The sequence below is a fragment of the Carcharodon carcharias genome, chromosome 3 (assembly GCF_017639515.1).
Source record: "Carcharodon carcharias isolate sCarCar2 chromosome 3, sCarCar2.pri, whole genome shotgun sequence".
NCBI classification, from domain to species: Eukaryota; Metazoa; Chordata; class Chondrichthyes; order Lamniformes; family Lamnidae; genus Carcharodon; species Carcharodon carcharias.
In genome coordinates, this window is record NC_054469.1 from 127,709,627 (window position 1) to 127,731,887 (window position 22,261).

Below are 22,261 nucleotides of genomic sequence, written 5' to 3' on the forward strand. Positions count from 1 at the left end.
ATGGCGGATTTCACCACTGCCACATTGTCCACTTCCTGCTTCGTTAATTATGTGCCCACAGGAAACATGTTGTCTCACTGGTGGGCAGCCTCTGAATCACCTGCCGTTCCATTACCTCACCGTTTCCTCATTCCAGGTGCAATATCTAAACTGCAGTCGTGCCAACAGTTCTCAATGCTTGCAGGTCAGGACCACTCCAGTAAAGGAATGGCCCTGAGAGCCAAGAAGAATCAGGCGACCCATCACTGGAATGCTTTTTGGAGGCCCGCCATGATGTCCTCCACCTCCACTCTGGCCACAGGAGGTCCAGTAATCTCACCACTCCGGCTTGGGAGGCAATGGCAATGGTGACAGTGCCAACGTTGCATAGAAGAGGTTGGCCATCCAGTGCAGAAACAGGATGAATGATCTCATCCATGCCATCAGGGTACGGCAACCACGTTCACTGGCATCTCATTCGCTGCGAGCTTCGGGGACATCACTTTCTCACACACACACTCACAGCTCCGTCTGGTCTCATCTCCTTTGGAGACTGCCTCCTCAGCCCACACCACCTTGAGGCCACTTGCACAGGTCAACTTGTGTCCCCACACACACCCTCGGATAGTCCCCTTCCCAGTACAGCCCTCATCCTGTAGCCTCTTCCCTTGCCTGAGGCCACTTCTCCCTCTTCCCCAAGCAAGTCCTAGCCCTGCAGTTGTTGAAAAGTCACCCCCGCCTTACAGCTGGTCTGGTAAGTAGAGACCGGCCCATGAGCCCCCTAAAAGTGATGTGGTGCTGCTGCAAAGCCTGGCGCTGATGACCGCAAGTGCTGACCGAAGCAAGGTGGGCAAACAAACTTTGAAGTCCCGAGCGAAGTGCAGCTCGCCAGGAGTATGCCGCTTATGTGCAGCCCCCCCACGGATGATTCCGGTGAGCGGGGCTTATAATGAGATGCTGAAGTATTGAAATTAGGTTCCCAACATGCGGCGGCGGCAGGAAACATAGCCCGCCGTTGACGAGTGGAGCCGATGATTATAAGCCAGTTTCAAGACGGCATAAAACAGATTTTTGGCCTTCTTACCATATTGTCTGTTCACGCCCGCCATGATGCACACCGCCAATGGAAGTGGAAAGTTCTGGCCATAGACTACAAAAGTTGGCAAGTTACGCTAAACCTATATAAAACACTAGTTTTGTCCCAGCTGTAGTGTCATATCCAATTCTAGGCCCCACAATTTAGACAAGATGGAAAAGCTTTGGAAAGGGTTCAGAAAACATGTAAAATAATGGTTCCAAGGGTGAGGGATTACCAGTGAATAGACGGGAGAAGCTGGAGTTGTTCTCCTTAGAGCAGAGAAAGCTAAGAGGAGATTTCATAGAGGTACTTCCAATCTTGAAGGGTTTGGATAGAGTAAATAAAGATCAGTGTAACTCCTGCAAACGCAAGATGGGCGGTCTGCACATGTGCACTGGCTGCACGTGCACGGAACGCCAATGACATCATTTGGCTGTGCTCAGCCTACCAGTACACCTCTGGGCATGCTTCTATGTCTAATTGCTTTTATATCTGTATCGATACACTGCCTGCAATGAATATGATTGGAAGTTTAGGTTGAACCCCAATCTCCCATGGCTAAACCTCATCCCTAGGAAGACCCTGCTTACACAGAAGTTGCATGAAATTACATGAACCCAAACCAAGCAATGATAACACATAGAGGACTTTGAAGATTGTCTAGCTGATCAAGAACCATATTCTGAACTGAGAATTATAGCATCTTTAAAAAAGGGAGTGGCTTTGACTGTTGCCTAAACAAGGGAGAAAACACAGCTGTGAATATTTGAGCAGTGCCATTTTTGGTCCTGTCCACTGCCAATGCTGTCACTCGCTATGAAATAAGGGAGCAACAGAATTGACTGCGCACGTCCAGCGTTGGTTGCAATGTTGGCAGGAAACACAGCCAATAAAAAAAAACTCTTTCCAACAGCTTAAGGGTTGATGTAACTAGAAGTCAAAGATTTAGGGTGATTGGCAAAAGCACCAGAGTGTCATTAGGAAAAACTTTTCTCATGCAACAAGTGGGGTAGGGTTTGGAATACACTGATAGGATAGTGGATACAGGGTCAATAATGGCCTTCAAAACAGAATTTGATAAATACATGAAGGAGAAAAAAAATTGCAGGAAATGGCAATAGAGTGAGGCTAACTGGATTTGTCTTCGAAGTGCAGACTTGATGGGCTGAATGTCCCTCCTCTGTAGAATTCTATGATTCTAAGGTGCTATGAATTTGATAGTTTTCCTGCTTCTATGTCTAATTGCCTTACCCACATTAGCTCAATCATTCAAATTGGACTGAATTTTCAGGACCCTTGCGGTCAGGAACAGAGGCAGAAGGCCCCACAAATACCGGTGCCAGCTGGCATGCTAGTCTCCCAACACCATTCCGGGTACCAGCGATTTTTGCCAAGGTCGGTTCTGGGCCGGCAGAGCTAACCACCCTCACCAGGCATATAACCTAATAGGTTCATTGGGCTGAAATAAACAAGGGTCCAAGGTCCCCACACCCCCATCTAAAAAGTCTGGGGGGGTGGAGGGTGGTGATGGTGGGGAGCCTGCCCAGGGAAGAATTTATAGGCTGAAGACTGTCTTGCCACCCCTCAGGGACAGGAGGAACCACGCCAGAGAAATGCCTGCCAATCAGAGGTCAGCATCCTCAAGTACCACAACATCACTTTGGCCATTTCCTCAGGGCTTGAGGAAACATTCAGGGATGAATCAGAGCATTGTGAGTGTTTGGGTGTTAGGAAGGGATGGTCAGCAAGGGGGGGATTGAGCCGGCAAATGAGGCACCATTGGGGGAGCGGGACCTGGGGACTAAAACTTTGGGGGGGGGGCCCTCCGATGGGCCCAGGAGGTCATCACCCATCACCAGCTAACGCCACCTGTTGCTGGGTTAATCTCAATGTGGGCAAGATGAGGTCCTTAAGTGGACATTAAGGTCCTCAAATGGCCCACTGGCCACCTGACACCATGCTACTGGTAACATTACATGAGGGAGCAGGTGTGTAGGCGAGGGCCAGCTGCTCACTGGCTTTAATGTGCCCCCCAGCCTTCTAATCTGCCAGCGGAGGAGCGTTATATTCTGCCAGTAACGTCAGTTACTTACCCTTTATGACAGCCTGCTGCTTCTCTCAGGCTGGAAGGCCTCCCCTTCAGCTTTAAGGGCCTGCCCAGGCACTTAATCAGACAGATTACCTGTCTCCATGCCAATTAAGGGGAGAACAACTCTGTAAACATCCGAAAGAGTGATTATTTCCCCTCGGGGCAAGTTTGGGACCCAGAAACAATCCTGACTCCTGTTTCCTGCCCCCAGAAGCAACTATCCATTCCAAGTTCTCTGTGTCTCATAAACATCTTTAATTTCTTTCAGTGTGACTATTCTTATCTCATGTCAGTATCGCTTCAGCCATTTAGCCATTTAATATGTTCCACCTAAGCACTTTCCCGGCTATTCTGTAGGGCTAAAATTCTGCCCGGGAAATGTACTTTAACTGCACTTTTTACACCCAGCCAATTTTCATAAAAACCAATGGAAAAGAGAATTAGATGGAGTATCGGCTACTAATTCTCTTTTGCCCTTTTGTGTTACTCCCCAAGATAAGTTTCACGTCGAATTTCTTCGTGTGGTGTGCTTTTGGAGGTGTTCTCCCATCCCCTTCCCTCTGCTCTGTTCCTTTTTGAATGCAGTTCATCTGTAATAACTTTCAGTTCTGTCAAAGGGCCCACAGTAATTCTCTCCACAGCAGTGAGGTACTGTTGGCTTCATACTGCACTTTTCATGCAACATTTCCAACTAGACCATTGTGAGTGAGGAAGGAAACACCAGTATAATAGGGCATAAAATGACAGGCCCAAATGCAGCTATATTCCCTTTACATCTCAAGTCAATCTTTAGAATAAAAATATAGCCAATCTCAACATACAATTATTGTATGTCTTCAATGCGAGCAAATGATGTATTATACATTCATATTCTCAAACGACCTCAACATACACAAAATACATGTCACAATTAGGATGACTGCCGACCAATGAACTAGACAGAAGTCCATGTAACACTCATATGCAAACCTCTGACTCTTCCCATTTATAATAGGTAAAAATGGTTCAATCCCAACACCTAGGGCAGGATTTGCCCATCGGCGAGCGGTGGGCGGGGCCCGTTCGCCAACACATTAAATGACACGTGGTGACGTTGGGTGGAACTCCCGACGTCACTGCACCCCATTTAAATTTTCTGGTAGGCGGGGGCACAGCAAATCAGCTGCACGCCCGTCGACCTGTCAATGGCCAATTGAGGCCACTGACAGAGTAATTAAGCCAATTAATGGACCTGCCCATCCAACCTTAAGGTTGGGAGGGCAGACGAGGAGCCCTGGCAGGAATTAGAAAAAGCATGAAACCTCATCCACAGGCAGGTTGAGGTTTCAAGTAGGGCTTAAAAAATTTTAATAAAGTTTTTGTAAAAATTATGTACATGTCCCAACTCATGTGACACTGGCACATGAGGGGACATGTCAGGAATGTTTTTTTTCTATTTTTAATATTTGTCACAGAACAGCCAATCTCCCTGAGGCAGCACTTAGCCTCAGAGAGATGAGTGCGCTCTGTCGTGCACATGCATGAAAGAGCGCACTCTCAATTTTGGGATTCCCTCCACCTCCAAAGGGAGCGCACAGCACCTCTGTGCGGACATCGTGCTGGGCAGGCCAACGTAAAATGGCGCCGCTCCCCCACACAGAGGCGCCGATCGGAAGCACACCTGTGCGCACCCGCCCTTCAACTTCGCCCCCGACAGGGGGAAAATCTTGCCCTTACTCTCAGTACCATATGCTTTTGCTTCACTGCTTTAACTGCATTATTCTCCGCAAAGAAATAAAACATAATTAACATTGTAAAATGACAATCTGAGATTTTATTTTGTGACACACATTTCATCAATACATTTAAAGTTGTTTCAATTCTCAGATACAACTATGTGACAACTGAAGTCACAAAAAGAAGTAATTTGTCTAACTGTATCTCTGCTAACTCTTTGCTGGCGCAATCCAAAGCTAATTTGACTGCCCTGCTTTCTTCCAAAAAGCTTTGTATTTTCCTCTATCTCAAATGTTTATGTATTCTTCCTTTACAAAGTTCAATGACTTGTGTCTTAACCACTCCCTATGGCAAAGCATACCATGTTCCAAGAGCACCTGTGCAAAAGGATTTTTCCTAACTTCTTATTCTCTTAATAGAATTACATTGACCAGTGCTCAACACTCCCAAACACAAGAAATGTTTGTTCCTCATTCATTCATTCTATCAATACTTTCGAACAACAATTTTGACAACGTTGATTAAATCTCCTCTTAGCTTTCTGTGCTCCAGTGGAAAGAGTCCTACACCTCAGGTTTCTCCTTATTGCTACAGTTTTCCATCCCTGGCATTATGCTTGTGGATCCATGATGGACACACCAGGGTTATGATGTCCTTTTCATAATGGAGTGCCCAACACTTTAGATAGCAATAACAGTTTAACCAATGTTTTGTATGAGAATTTCGCATTACCTCTTAACTCTTGTACTTGATACCATAATTTATAAAATTATAATATCTTTCTGAACTGAATCTTCCAGCTCTTCTCCACTATCACAAGTATCATTCAATTTCCCTTTACATCCCTTAACTATCCAAATGAATTTTCATCTAATACAACCCGTTAGAACCTGCTCACATTCTAACGCCATAATAGAATATGTAATTAATATTGTCAATACACACTCCTTTTTACCCTCTCAACCTCCCTTGCAAATATTAAGGAATATTAAGTTTGAGTTAATTTCTCGAATCAATTCTGATGAAAGCTCACAACCTGAAATGCTTACTCAGTTTCTCTCTTCACGGACGCTGCTAGACCTGCTGGGTATTTCCAGTCTTTTCTGTTTTTATAAGTTTCTAGACCTCACCAAGTTTACACCATGGACCATGATGCTTTCAACAAAGCATGATTTTTAAACTTAAAGAGTTCCCTCTTACCTTCCACAGATCAGACAGCCCATCAACGAGCTTGGCAGATGTGCCACAATACTTCAAAGCTAAATGAAGACACTCTGTCCCATATTCAAAATCATAATCTGTGCACTGGAATAGAAAATATTAATATGAATCACACCATACGGATCTTGAAGGGAATTTTTAAAAAAAAATCATTACAGATGGAAATAATTTTTGAAGCAGCCATGAGGTACGGTGATGCTACGTTTTTGAAGTTCCAAATTGTAATTTTCTACCTTCCACATACCTAAAAGTAATATTTATAATCTGTTGGCTGTGTCAGAAACAGAGTCAGAAATTATTATAAATTACTCAATCTCCCTAAATAAATCTCTCTATCTCCCATCATGCATGGTAAATTAAGATATTCGCTGTTTTATAATAAAAGAGTATTTTCAGTGTCATGGAGAGGATAACATGAAGGTCACTGATTTATAGGAACTATAATGAATTTCAATCTTAATTCGGGATAAGCAATAAATCCCAGGAATGAGTGTAAAAAACTTAATGATAACAAGGTGATATACTTAAGTAATACATATATAATAACATATATAGTATATTTAAAGTTGAGAATACACAACAAGATATGCGAGAGGCAGGCAATTCGAGGTAGATGAAGTCAATAGAACTGATTATTGGAATGGGTGTATTACAGGCAACCATTGCTGATCTGGATAATTTTCACTTCCTCACACGACAAATTTCTATTCCACTGTGTCTGTAATTCTCTTTCTTTATCTCTTTCCTCCACCCCGTCAACCCATGTCCAGTAGCTTGGAATATTTACATCACTGTAGGATATCCCCAGGGTAATATCCTAAGCCCAGCCTCAGCTACTTAATGAATGATCTTCCCTCAATCATAAGGGCAGAAGTGGGGATGTTCCTGGTGATTGCACAATGTTCAGTACCATTCATAAATCGTCAGATACTGAAGTAGTCCTTGTCAACATACAGCAAGATCTGATTATCATTCAGGCTTGGGCTGATAAGTGACAAGTAACATTCACACTACACTAGTGCCAGACAATGACCACCTTTAACAAGATAGAATCTAATCATCTTCCCTTGACATTGAATGATTTTACCATCATCGAATTCCCCACCACCAACATCCTGGGGTCATCACTGACCAGAAACTTAACTGGACCAGCCATATAAATGCAGTGGCTGCAAGAGCAAGTCAGAGACTGTGAATTCTGTGGTGAGTGACTCATCTTCTGATTTCCAAAGCCTGTCAACCATCTACAGGACACACCTAAGAAAGTATGGAATACTCTCTGTTTGCCTAGATGGGTGCAGCTCCAACAACACTCAAGAAACTTGACACCATTCAGGACAAGGCAACCTATTCAGCATCTTAAACATTTACTCCCTCCACCACCAGTGCAAAGTGCCTACAGTGTGTATTATCTCCAAGATGCACTGCAGCAACTCACTAAGGCTCCTTCAACAGCACCTTCCCCTACAAGTCACATACTATTACGACTTGAAAATGTATCACCATTGCTTTAGCATCATTGAATAAGAATCCTGGAACTCCCAAATAACAACACAATAAGTGTACCTCCACCACACAATTGCAACAGTTCAAGAATGGGGCCCACCACCACTTTCTCATGGGCGATTAGGAATGGGTAATGGGCCAATGACACCCACATCCTATAAACCAATTAATAAAGCTGCTTATAATTTATAATCAACAAAACCCAATTGCTAATTAGCTGAAAGCCAGAGGATATTTGCTTCAAAATTCAACTTTCTGTAAAATGAAGTGAAATTACAATGAAGAAAGACACTCTGGGCTGAATTTTACTTCAGGAAAGGGGGGTGTTCTCTGCCAGCTCCCTAGGAAGATATCGGGACCATCAGGGCAATTTTACCAGCAGCAGCCAATTAAGAGGCTGCCACCACTGGACCATTGTCCAATTGAGGATGGTGGCCTGCTTCTCATGGCTACCAGCCCAACCAGAGGGCTGGTAGCCCAACAGTGATATCGATAGAGGTGGCCGTTACTGAGGCTGCAGGGAGAGGGTGAGGATACCTCCATGTTGACGTGCCCTCGAAGGGCAGGGAAGAAATTCTTCTAATGTACTGGGCCAGGCAGATAACCCCTGGCAGTTGGAGGAGTATCCTCCACTGGAATGATCATGAACATGAAATGACCAGAAAGGAAAGGAAACTACGCCTCACCTAGAAGCCACTGGGAGGCTACCTCAATGAGCCTGGCTGGTCTCTCCACATGGCAGAGGTTGTGCTGATGCCAGTAAATACTAGCAGTGGTGTAAAGCAGGCATTAATTGGCCATTTAATTGAATTAATTGGCTGCCCAACTCCAGTTTATTCCTGCTTTTAGGGATATCTCATAGTGGTGATAAGGCATCGGGCTTTCCACCCAATGCCTCCCAGTGCCATTTTATGACTCCTCCCATCTCCTAGCCCAAGGGCTGTTAAAACTCCAGCCTCTGTCTCTCTCTCTCTCTGTTTAACTGATTTATCTGATCAGTCAGGTATAGGCATTTTCTAAAATTTGTGGAACTTAAAGATCCTCTTTTTTGTCTCTCTCACACGCAGTCAGCCTCTCCATTCAGAAAAACACACAAACAAATCTTTCCCTCAATAAGGTTTGTCAAATTATCCCTTTAGTTATTCTTGACATAATTGTGAAAAATAACTGAGAAGAAATTCCTGAAGCTAAAGGAAAGTATTCCAACAATTTTGCTACTGAATGGTTACGCATCCTGAGAATTATGCTACACATGATCAGAATGCAAAATATAAATTCAAATCACAGCATCACAGCTCAAGAATCCCCCTGCTACTGGGACCCATGCCCTGCGATCTCTTCTACCCAGCACCAGGCTACCTGCTCTCCTCAGCTGCAACCTTGCCTTGAAGGCTCCCTGCTAAATAGGCCTCTAGCCTGCAAGTCTGGACAGGAAATGGACAGAAAAAAATTTAAAGGAACCCTGGTGTTAAAACTGCAGGACATTCAGGAAACCCATTCTTCTAGGTTTCCAGACCTCAAAACAGTGTGGATTGTGCCTTTGGCCAAATATCCAAACCAGTATTTTGCTCATCAACAATTTAAATCCTTTCCCATCATGTCATGGAACTGTTCTCGTTTCCAAGCATCAAATATATACTTTTGGTTGTGTCATTGGGCCTAGCTAGGATTCTGATAGTTATTTTCCTTTTATTTTTGCCTGCCCAATGTGCTACCCTTATTGATCAGGTAGATAAGATAGTCCACCCTAGCTGTTGGAAATTCTTGTGAATTCATAACTGATTCCTTGGTTACCACGCCATGTGGTATGCTTCACTAAGTTGGATAAGGAAGGAAATGGCGGGGGGGGGGTGGAGGAGTCCAATCAATCATTTATACATCCCTCTCCAAGATTGGGGAAACTGATAGGGCTCATTGTTCTTGTGCTATAGATTGTATTTTAGGTGAAGAAACAACACTTCATTCGAATTGTAACCTAGAAGGAAAAGGGCAGCAGTTGCATGAGAACACTACGACCTGCAAGTTCCCCTCCAAGCCACACACCATCCTGACTTGGAACTATATCGCTTTTGCTTCACTATCACTGGGTCAAAATTCTGGAACTCGCTTCCTAACAGCACTGTGGGTGTACCTACACCACATGGACTGCAGTTGTTCAAGGCTGCAGTTCACCACCATCTTCTCAAGGTCAATTAGGAATGGGCAATAAATGCTGTGATGCCAACACCTTGTGAACAAATAAATAAAAAAAACATTCTGCTTAGATTTAAGTTATTCAAAGTCAACATTGTTCTTTATGGAATAAAAATGCTATTGGGTATAGGATTAATGATTAATCATGTGTTAGTAGGAGCTGGATTTCTATCTGAAACAAGATCTATAAATTACACACTCTCTCTAGTCAAAAGGCAGCTCTGTTTCCAATGATCTTTTTGTTTTCTTTCCACGTCCACAGACTTTTCTTTAAGTCACTGCTACATATCACAGCTATCATTCAAGAAAATGACAGTTACATTTTATGGTCTCTGAAGGTTTCAGTTACTTGAAATAATAGAGCCCCAACCTTTAGAATAAAAGGCATATTATTTAATCTAACCTCAAAATTTGATCTGTCCCTTTCCATTTTGCCAAACAAAAGTGTCTCCCTCTTCTGCAAAAATTCACAAGCAGGCAGAAAATAAAAGCAGTTGCTCTCACCTTTTTATAAAACTGTATATCAGAAGAGTACACACATATAGGCCTGATTCACAATTCTCTTCAATTCAAATATGATACATCAGGCTACAGCAGGCTGATCATAACTACTGAATATACAGTAATTTATGTAACAAGTCTTCAACTGGAATTTTCTGGCCCTTTTGGCATCATGGCAGCAAGGGGGGAGGAGACCGACAATATAGCAAGAAGGCCAAAAACTGTCATGAAAGCATTTTGTGATCATCCGAACTGCCTCCAGATGTTGGGAATGTCATTTTAATACATTTGCATCTAATTACAAGCCCCTCTCAACTAAATCATCCCCCCCATGTCAAATTTTCCGCCCACGTCGGTGTGACTTCAAAATGGCATACTTCATGACTGCCTTTAAAAGGCATGCACCTGGCAACCTGAACTTCAGGAGGAACTCGGAAGTGAGCGCACACAACCTTGCACAGCACTCGCGAGTATTGTCCACTGCACATCAGGGATTAGGTGCCGCACATTCACAGGGGACACAGGCAAGTCACTTTTTCCTGCCTGGCTTTCAGACCGATGCCAGGGCAAGGGCTCCAGTATGGGTCAGACCTAGTGGATGGCTTTAAGACAGCATGCAGACAGGTTGAGGGAAAGACTCAGGTACATGCCAGGGAATGGGGGAAGGGAGAGTGAGGGAAGCGGCCACACGCTTGGAAAAGCTTATCAAAAGTGAACATTCTTTCACAGATGAGACCTTTCAGCAGCAGCTCCATTGACATACTTGTAGTTCGGCCTCTGAAACTTTTCTGCCCACTCAAACAATGCAAAAGCATGAATGTGCCACAAATGCTCCAGAACTTTTCCACCACGGACGCAGACTGCCAATTACTATGTGTTTTAGGGGGCAGCAGAGCAATTGGCCGACTCGGCAAGTTGTACAATCCCCTTGCGAAAGGTGGCCATGGCACAGTCACTGGTGCAGCCACTCAGCCCCTTGCAATGTCTTTATTCAGGTGTGGATCAGTATCCCTCATGGTTCAAGCTAACAATGCGGGTTAGGAGGAAGCCTGCGCCTTAGCTAAGAGCACAGCATGCAGTCCAGTGGCCGAAGCTGCCGCCAATCAGCCACGTGGAGTAGGGTGGAGGTGGGTTGGGTTTCAGACAGCCAATGAGCGCACTACATACTGGCCATCCAAGTGGTGACCAGCACTCTTCTGCAGCGGTGAAGGAGGCCTTCAGACTTAACCAAGAGAGGATCTTAGGACACATATGCTAACCCACGCATCTCTCTTTCATCCGGCGGGAGGAGAACATCAGGATCATGGAGCCTGGTGATTTAGCGGTATGCCTCATGCCTTACAGAGACCAGCAAAGAAGAAGAAGAAAGCAGCAGAGGCGCCTGGTTCAGCAAAGGGAGGAGCACCTCCCTCAAGATGAAGAGGCAGCAGCATCCTTTTTCTGTACTGGATGGCCAACATCTTATGTGCAGCATTAGCACCGACCACCTCTGCCATCAGCTCCCAAGCTGGAGTGGTGAGACTGATGGACCTCCTGCAGCGACAGCGGCAATAGAGGACATTGCAGCAGGCCTCCAAGGCATGCAAGAGGTGTTTCTGGGATGCATCACTGAATCGGGTGGGGGGGGGTGGGTGGCTCTGCTCTCTTCTTGGCTTTCAGGGCCATGTGTTCACTGGAGTAGTCCTGGGTTGCAAGCAGTGTAAGGGGATGAGGTGGAATAGTGGTATTGCCACAGGGCCAGAAACCCAAGGATAATGCTGTGGGGATCTGGGTTTGAATCCCACCATGGCAGATGGTGGATTGTGAATCCAATCAAAAATCTGGAATTAAAAAGTGTAACGATGACTGTGAAACCATTGCCGATTGTCATAAAATCCCATCTGGTTCACTAATGTCCTTTAGGGAAGGAAATCTGCTGTCCTGACCTACATGTAACTCCTGACTCTTAAAATGCCCTCTGAACAAATGCAGTTGGGGATTGGCAATAAATGCTGGCTGAGCTGGAGATGCCCACATCCCATGAACAATTTTTTTTTTTAAACTGTGTGCACGGATGCAGTTTAAATATTGTTAGGAACTAGAGATAGTTTAACTAAGTTATATCTGTGTATGTGGGTGTTTGGAATGAGTTTTAACTTTAAGTTTAAGTTGTGTTCCTGTATTCGTGTGTTAACAAAAAGTGGAGCTTGAGTGTTGGTTTCACTTTAACTGATGCCTGCATTTTAATGAGGTTTTACAACTCTTAAAGGGAAGTTAAAACAAACACAAGATAGAAAAACTGGACAGATGCTTAGCAAAAGAGAGGCAGAGAAACAGAAAAGAAGTTTGAGTTCAGTCATTATGCTCTAAGGTAAAGGAAGCCATTTAAGCCTCTCTCTAGCTCGACATACTAGCAGATGCTGAGGAAAATAAGTCTAATCTCTCCCCTTGTCCAGTCCCTTCCCACCTACATCCCTGATTCCTCTGACACCTTACGTCACATCAACAATTTCCAGTTCCCTGGCCCCAACCGCTTCCTCTTCACCATGGACGTCCAATCCCTCTACACTTCCATCCCCCACCAGGATGGTCTGAGGGCCCTTAGCTTCTTCCTCGAACAGAGGCCCGAACAATCCCCATCCACCACTACTCTCCTCCCTCTGGCTGAACTTGTTCTCACACTGAACAACTTCTCCTTCAACTCCTCTCACTTCCTCCAAATAAAAGGTGTGGCTATGGGTACCCGCATGGGCCCCAGCTATGCCTGTCTCTTTATGGGGTATGTGGAACATTCCTTGTTCCAGTCCTACTCCGGCCACCTTCCACAACTCTTTCTCCGGTACATCGATGATTACTTTGGTGCTGCTTCATGCTCTCGTCGGGACTTGGAAAAATTTATTAATTTTGCTTCCAATCCCCACCCCTCCATCATTTTCACGTGGTCCATCTCTGACACTTCCCTTCCCTTCCTTGACCTCTCTGTCTCAATCTCTGGTGATAGACTGTCCACCAATATCCATTACAAACCCACCGACTCACACAGTCACCTCGACTACAGCTTCTCACACCCCGCTTCCTGTAAGGACTCCATCCCATTCTCTCAGTTCCTTCGCCTCCGTCGCATCTGTTCCGATGATGCTACCTTCAAAAACAGTTCCTCTGACATGTCCTCCTTCTTCCTTAACCGAGGTTTTTCACCCACGGTCGTTGACAGGGCCCTCAACCGTGTCCGGCCCATCTCCCGCGCATCCGCCCTCACGCCTTCTCCTCCCTCCCAGAAACATGATAGGGTCCCCCTTGTCCTCACTTACCACCCCACCAGCCTTCGCATTCAAAGGATCATCCTCCGCCATTTCCACCAACTCCAGCATGATGCCACCACCAAACACATCTTCCCTTCACCCCCCCCCCTATCGGCATTCCATAGGGATCGCTCCCTCCGGGACACCCTGGTCCACTCCTCCATCACCCCCTACTCCTCAACCCCCTCCTATGGCACCACCCCATGCCCACGCAAAAGATGTAACACCTGCCCCTTCACTTCTTCTCTCCTCACCGTCCAAGGGCCCAAACACTCCTTTCAAGTGAAGCAGCATTTCACTTGCATTTCCCCCAACTTAGTCTACTGCATTCGTTGCTCCCAATGTGGTCTCCTCTACATTGGAGAGACCAAACGTAAACTGGGCGACCGCTTTACAGAACACCTGCGGTCCGTCCGCAGAATGACCCAAACCTCCCTGTCGCTTGCCATTTTAACACTCCACCCTGCTCTCTTGCCCACATGTCTGTCTTTGGCTTGCTGCATTGTTCCAGTGAAGCCCAACACAAACTGGAGGAACAGCACCTCATCTTCCGACTAGGCACTTTACAGCCTTCCGGACTGAATATTGAATTCAACAACTTTAGGTCTTGAGCTCCCTCCTCCATCCCCACCCCCTTTCTGTTTCTTCCCCCTTCCTTTTGTTTTTTCCAATAAATTATATAGATTTTTCTTTTCCCACCTATTTCCATTATTTTTAAATATTTTTAAATCTTTTATGCTCCCCCCATCCCCACTAGAGCTATACATTGAGTGTCCTACCATCCATTCTTAATTAGCACATTCGTTTAGATAATATCACCAACTTTAACACCTATGTGTTCTTTTGTTCTGTTGTCTGTGACATCTTTTGATGATCTGCTTCTATTACAGCTTGTTTGTCCCTACAACCACACCAACCCCCTCCACTTCTCTCCCCCCACCCAAACACCCCCCCCCACGCACCTTAAACCAGCTTATATTTCACCCCTTTCTTGGATTCACTCAAGTTCTGTCGAAGGGTCATGAGGACTCGAAACTTCAACTCTTTTCTTCTCCGCCGATGCTGCCAGATCTGCTGAGTTTTTCCAGGTAATTCTGTTTTTGTCTAAGAATCTTGGATGAGTTGCTCTAAAGTTAAAGTAACAGTGAATGTCAAGTGAGTTCTGGATCTCAAGGGAAATACCAAGTTGTCAGCAGTCTACTTGGAGGGAAAACTGCGGGAGCAGGTCCTAAAGAAAAAGGAGAAAGTCCCATAAAGCCCTTTAAGTTAAGTCTAAGGACAAGGACAGGAATCTGGAACAAGACCCAATGGAAGTGAAAGCAAGGAGCAGAGGGAAAAATTCCAAATTAAAGAGAAGAAAGCTGTAAGAAGCAGACTTAAAGCAAAAAAGGCTTGCGAGAAGCCAGAAAATCCAAGGAAACAGCTGATGGTCTATAACTCTTTACTACGGGTACAAGAAGCAGTGGTGTTCTGTTGGCATGGCTGAGTATCAGAGAGGCCAAATGCTCGGAAGGCGAAGCTTGAATGCACGCGGTGATCCAGGGGAGACGAGCATCAGAAAGAGAGTTCAAAACTCTGGAGGTGGACCCTTATGGAAGACATCAGAGAAAAAGTGTCCTTTGGGAGATGATTCCAGAGTGAGTGTGGAAGATAGAGCTCAGTGAGACAGGTTGGCTCATAGTGTGACTAGTGTCTGGGGGGGGAGTTGATGAGAGATCCATAGCATCTGTTTGGAGTGGCATTTGTTAACAGGTTTCAGAGTGTGGTGTGCCTGACCACAGGTCACCTATTGGTTTACATGGACTGTGTACTTAGAGTATAAAATAACTTTTGTAACTTGTGTTATCCTTATGAATCTGTATATCTGTAAAGGTATAGATGTGGGTGAAGCTGTATTGTAATGTAGTTCATCTTTTCTTGTTTAATAAACATTTTATTCTTTTGTTAAAAGTTCCTCAACTCACTCCTGTTACTCTGTTCAGTAGCTACCCACCACATTTCTAAACAAAAAATAAAAGTTAGGATCTATCAAACTGGATTCTACCCTGGAATTGGACTAGTCCAGTAGTAACATCAGCTGGGATCATAACATAAGTGCAATCGATGGCACTCTGCACCAAAACAGAGATCGCTGCAAATCCCAGGGCTCTTGCTTCTTGGCTTGCCTGATACCAGTCAAAGTGCACAAAGTTCTGGGCCTTCACGAAGATGGAAGGAGCCACTACCATAAAAATTGAGTGCTGCGTTCGCTTGCATGCCCTCCAAGTCCCCGTGGTGCTAAATCCGGCAGCAGGTGGCAGATGTGACTGACCGGTTCCCTAAACATGCACAGAGTTCGGCGACACTGGTCCTCGGTCATCTGTAGGAAAGCCAGGTGCCGTCTATAGATCCTATAGAGTGATGGCTCGCTGTGGATCTTCAGCTGCATGCACAGCAGGCCCTGCTGCCCCTTCATCTTCAGATGCTCCTCCCTTTGGAGAGTCAGGCGCCTCCGTCACACTGTTCTCCTTCTTCTCTACTCCATGAAAGCCATGAGGCACACAGCTAGATCACCAAGTTCCATGATCCTGATGTTCTCCTTCAGCAGGATCAAAGAAAGTGATGCATGGATTAGCATATATCTCCTAAGGGCCTCTTTTGGTTAAGTCTCCAGCTCTGGCTGCATCTCGATGTCCCTTTAGCATGCTGTAGAGTGCTAGCTATCAGTTGGATGGCCAGTGTATAGTGCGCCTCATGCTAGCCCGAAACCCAACCCACCTCTGCACCACTCCACTTGACCGACTACGGCAGCTTTGGCCACTCGACTGCATGCTGCGCTCTCAGCTCAGGCGCAGGCATTCTCCTAACCTGCACTGCAAGGCTGCACTGTTAGCTTGAACCATGAGAGAAACGGGTCCATACTTTAATGAAGACATTGCAAAGGGCTGGAACGCCTCCATCAGTGACCGTGCCATGGCCACCTTTTGCAAGGGGATTCTACATCTTGCCCAGTCATCCAATTGTTTTGTAACCCCCTAAAACTAACACTAACTTGCAGTCTCCGCCCAAGAGGTGAAAGGTTCTAGACCATTTGGTGGCATTTTCATGCTTTTGCATTGCTTGTGTGGGCAGAAATGCTTCAGAGGCCCGACTCCAAGCATATCAATGGAGCCACTGCTGAACGGTCTCAGCTGCAGCAGAATGCTCACTTTTGACAAGCTTTTCCAAGTGCATGGCCGCTTCTCTTACCCTCCCCCCCGGCACGTGCTTGTGTACTTCCTTCGATCTGTGCTGCCTTGGCCCCGCCCCCCTCTTCCTCCCCACCCCACCCCAGCCGCACCCGCACTGCAGTCCTTTTCCTGGCAACACACTGAAAGCCAGCCGGGAAGAAGCGACTTGCCTGTCCCCTGCCTTGAATGCACGGCACTTCTTCCTTGATGTCCTACCTGCGATCCTCACGAGCACTGCACTGTGCAAGGTTGTGTGCACTCATCTCTGAGTTCTCCTTAAAGGCAGTCGTAAATCACGCCAATCTGAAGTTACGCTGACATGGGGGTAACTTTGACATGGGGGATGATTTTGGCTTGCGGGCACAATGATGAGATGCAAATGCAGTAAAATTAAGTTCTCGACGTTGGATGGGAGGAAACATGGCCAGCCACTGACGGACGGAGCGGACGATCACTAACTGGTTTCACAATGGTGTAAAACCAATTTTCGGCCTTTTCACCATATTGTCCGCTCACGCCGCCCAACAGGCCCGCCGTCAACAGAAGTGGAAAATTTGCACAGTTATGGGGCAAAAGCTCGGGTGTGAAACTAAATTCATCAGCATTTTCCAAGAGCCAACACAGGCATGATAAGCCATAGTAAGATTTTAGGATTATACTACGGTCCTGGTCAACATTCTGACCTCAACATGGACTGTGGCGGTTCAAATATAAAGCCCAACCAGCTTCTCAGAACAAGAGATGGACAATAATTCTTCCCCTACCAGGGACATGCACTGCCTGCTAATGAATTTTTAAAAAAACATATCAGAGGCATGATTAATTGGTTTTTCATCTCATTTACTATTTGCAGGACTTTACTGTGTGCAAGTTCGCTGCCAGGTTTGTCACAATACTGCAATGATAGCATTTCAAATGTAATTTATTTGTTGTAAGGTACTTCGATAAGTCCTAAGGATGTAAAATATACTATACAAGCGTGAGTCCTTTATTTATTTATTTCTAAATTTAATTCCCATATGAAATATTCTGCAAATATTAATCAAAATGTGGAAAAGTTTACGTTTCTCTCTTTTCTTCTATTTTATCACTTTTTTATTTGTTCTTGGGAAATGTGCATCACTGATTAGGCCAGCATTTATTGCCCTTCTCTAATTGCCTGAAAGGTGATGATGGTAAGTATCCTTCTTGAGCCGTTGCAGTACATGTGGTGTAGATACGCCCACAGTACTGTTAGGGAGTTCTAGGATTTTGATCCGGCGACAATGAAGGAATGGCAACATAGTTCCAAGTCTGGATGCTACATGATTTGGAGGTGATAGTGTTCCTATGTATCTGCTGCCCTTGTCCATCAGGCAGTGCAGTTTGCAGGTTTGGAAAGTGCTGACGAAGGACCCTTGGTGAATTGTTGCAATGCATCTGTAGATGGTGCACACTGCTGCCACTGTACACTGGTGGAGGAGACAGTGAATGTTTAAGGTGGTGGATGAGGTGCCAATCAAACAGGCTGATTTGCCCCAGATGGTGATGAGCTTTTTGGGTGTTTTTGGAGCTGCGTATTCCACCGCATTCCTGACTTGTTATTACAAGGGGTAGGGTGGAAGGTGGAGTGGGGAACATTGGAGAATAAAAGTAAAAATGTCTTGTTGCAATTGTGCAGGGCTCTGGAGACTACACCTGAAGTATTATGTACAGTTTTGGTCACTGTACCTAAGGAAGGATGTACTTGCTTTAAAGGGAATTCAACAAAGGTTTACTAGATTGATTCTGGGGTTCGAGGGCTACCTTACAAGGAAAGATTGAGTAGACTAGGCTTAACTTGGCTGACGCTTAAAAGAATGAGATGTGCTTGATCTGAAACATATAAGATTCTGAGAGGGCTTGACTCAGTAGACACTGAGAGGCCATTCCCCCTGGCTAGAGAGTCTCGAACTAGGAGCCATAGTCTCCTTAGTTTGGCCATTTAGGACTGAGATGAGGAGGAATTTCTTCTCTCGGAGGGTGTGAATCTTTGGAATTCTGTACCCCACAGGGTTATAAATATTCAGTAGGTTGGTATATCCAAGACTAAGATCAACAGATTTTTGGAATCTAAGGAAATTAAGGGATATAGGGTTCAGCAAGAAAAGTGGAGTTTAGGTTGAATATCAGCAATGATTTACTGAATCAAGCAGCAGGCTTGAAGGCTGTATGGTCTCTTCCTGCTCCTATTTCTGATTGTCATAATCATCTAGGTCATGGTCTATATTAAGATTTTAGAGGTAATTTTTAGTTTTTGGAATTAAAATGTTAAACGTAAGGTAAATGGAAATATCTGATTAAGAAACTAATAAATAACACTAATGTGACTGCAAATCAAATAAGCCTATGGTATAGTTGAAAGGTAACCTGTGTTTATCTTATAAGGTCAGAGTTGGTAGAAAAAACTTAAACAATGAATGACCCATCTCTGGGCTTGTAATGGAGCCAGAGAGTCTGCCCTTGTCTCAATAAAATATTTAAATTGCGTATGTAGTTTCCAGATGGAAAAGCTAAAAGCCATAGTAAACATGAGTTTCTTGATGGACCCCAAGTCAGGAGAGAGGGCAATCATGTCCATTAGAGATATAAATTACTCATGTGGGGCACAAAATCAAAGAGTTGTGTTGGGGTAAAACATAATTAGCTTGCATTTCTGTTTCGGAACATCCCAAAACATGCCCTGTTGCCGTAGAGATGAGCTGTGGGGCACAGCATGTTCTTCTGTTTAATTTATCTGGGTGTTTCACACAGAGAGCAATTGCAGGTTTGATCTTGTGGAGGATGCAGATTTGATCTTGTGGAGGATGCAGATTTGATCTTGTGGAGGATGCAGCTCTTGGAATTTGTGAGGGGAAAAACAAAGCTGGAAGATTTTCTGTTCTAGTACAGCTCCAACACTGGCATCTATCCAGCAATGTGGAAAATTGCCCAGTTATATCGTGTTGACAAAGAGCAGGACAAATAGAACCTGGCCAATTACAGCCCCATCAGTCCACATTTGATCATCAGCAAAGTGATAGAAGGCGTTGTTGACAGTGCTATCAAGTGGCACTTACTCAGGAATCACCTGCTCACGGACACTCAGCATGGATCCTCCAGGGCCACTCAGCTCCTGACCTCACTACAGCCTTGGTCCTCAGGGTAGTGTCCTAGGCCCAACCATCTTCAGTTGTTTCATCGATGACCATCCCTCCATCAGGTTAAAGGTGGGGATATTCGTGGATGATTGCACCATTTGCAACTCCTCACATACTGAAGCAGTTCATGTTCATGTGAAGCAAGATGTGGACAACATTCAGGCTGAGGCTGATAAGTGGCAAGTCATACAAATGCCAGGCAATGATAATCTCCAATAAGAGAGAATCTAACCATCGTTCCTTGACATTCAATGGCATTACCATCACTGAGACCCCTCATTATCAACATCCTGGGGGGTTACCATTGACCAGAAACTGAACTGCACTAACCATATAAATACTGTGGCTACAAGAGCAAATCAGAAGCTGGGAATTCTGTGGTGAGTAACTGACCTCATGACTCCCCAAAGCCTGTCCACCATCTACAAGGCACAAGTCAGGAATGTGATGGAATACTCTCACTTGCAGCTCCAACACACTCAAGAAGCTTGATTGGCACCCCAGCCACAAACATTCACTCCCTCCACCACCGATGCAGTGGCAGCAGTGTGTATCACCTACAAGATACACTGCAGAAAGTCACCAAGACTTCTTCAACATCACCTTCCAAACCTGTGACCTCTACCACCTAGAAGGACAAGGGCATCTGCAAGTTCCCCTCCAATCCACACACAATCCTGACTTGGAACTATATCGCCATTCCTTTACTGTCTCTGGGTCAAATCTGGAACTCTCTTCCTATCAGCATTGTGGGTGTACCTACACCATATGAACTGCAGCTGTTCAAGAAGGTGGCACACCACCACTTTCTCAACAGAAATTAGCAATAAATGCTGGCCTAGCCAGCGACATCCACATCCTGTGAAGAAATTTTTTAAGAACTGCTTAGCTAGGAGCTGGAGGAAGAAATCTCCAGTGACCCTCACAGTAAAAGGCAATTAGCCTTGCGGCAGAAAGCAGTCAGCTTGAACAGTTAGCTTCGAAAGGAAAAAGCAATCAGTCTGTCCAAAAGGCAATGGAATCCTCACTGACAGAAAGAGCTGTGGAAGACTAAGTGACTGACTGAGAAACTGAGGAAAAAACCAAAGTGAATTCTGGAGGGCTGTGGCATAAATTTGGGTTGGTTCCTGAAGAAGTGAATAAATCTTCAGGGCTTTATAAGATAAGGGAACTCTTGAAGGGAAGTAAAAGTAAAACAGGATTCATAGCATACAAAGTTATAAACCATAGCATTAATTTAATAGAACTTGCTTTCTTTAAGCTTTTTCATATACAATTAAGTTTGGTTGTGGCATAGTTCTTTCATAAATACTGGGTGTTCAAATTTCTCTTTAAATGTTAACGTTCCCTACCAAGATCGTGATATTGGCCTAAATCTTCAGTTCCAACCCTGAACAGACAAAGAAATACATATCTACCTTCCTCGGGTTTTTCTGTGCGGTCTTCCTGCAGAATTCAGACAGCGCAGGAATCTTCAAAAGGAGCAGGGGAGAGAATTCGCACCACTTTCTCAAGGGCAATTAGCGATGGGCAATAAATGCTGGCCTGGCCAGCGATATCCACAACCATGAAGAATTTTTTTAAAAACTGCTTAGCTAGGAGCTGGAGGAAGAAATCTCCAGTGATTGTCACAGTGAAAGGCAATTAATGGCACTAGCTGCCGTATTCTGGTAAGTAAAATTCAAATGTCCCAAGCTTCTTTGAAAAGCAATGGAGAGAAAGTAAATGATTAAGGGGCTGAGTGGGTAAGCGGGGAGGGGGTAGGGCGGTAGGTGGGTAGGGTGGTGAGGTCAGGTCAGGTCAGAAGGTCAGGGATGGGAGTCAGAGGGTTATGGGAGGAGGGGTGGGGGGGAAGTCCGAGGGTCCGGGGGTGTTGGGGACAGTTCAGGTCAGGTTGGGTGGGGATGGAATCCGGGTGGCGGGGGGGAAGGGTAGTCAGGTCAGATCAGGGAGAGAATTGGGGATGAGGCTGGGTCAGGTTGGATCTGGGGGGGTCCAATGGGAGTCAGGGTATTGGGTTGTGGGGGCTAGTCAGGTCAGCCCGACGGCATCGGGGGTGAGGTTGGATCAGGTCAGGTCGGGGGGAGTCAGAGATTAGTCGGGTGGTGGGTCATTTGGGTTGGGAAGGTTTCAAATGGTCAGGGAGGGAGTCGGGACATGGGGGGCTGTCAGGCCAGGGTCGGGGGGAGTCGGGTGGTTAACTGTAGTCAGGGCTGATCAGGGAGGAGTCTGGGAGGGGGTAGTCAGGGAGGAGTTGGGGATGACAGTTGTATAGTTACCCAGGTGTTAGACTAAGTTTTAATCTGTCTAACATTTCCCAGGTAACTATC

The 22,261-nt window shown here is 45.3% G+C and overlaps 1 protein-coding gene across 1 annotated transcript in view; it reads right to left on the bottom strand.

Annotated features, from left to right (window-relative positions):
• crppa (CDP-L-ribitol pyrophosphorylase A) overlaps positions 1-22,261 on the bottom strand; it is a 202,785-nt gene that overhangs the window by 99,703 nt on the left and 80,821 nt on the right. Inside the window, exon 4 of the mRNA XM_041183983.1 lies at positions 6,063-6,167. Within this exon, the coding sequence (XP_041039917.1) occupies positions 6,063-6,167 (105 nt within the window). The remainder of the gene's footprint in view (positions 1-6,062; positions 6,168-22,261) is intronic.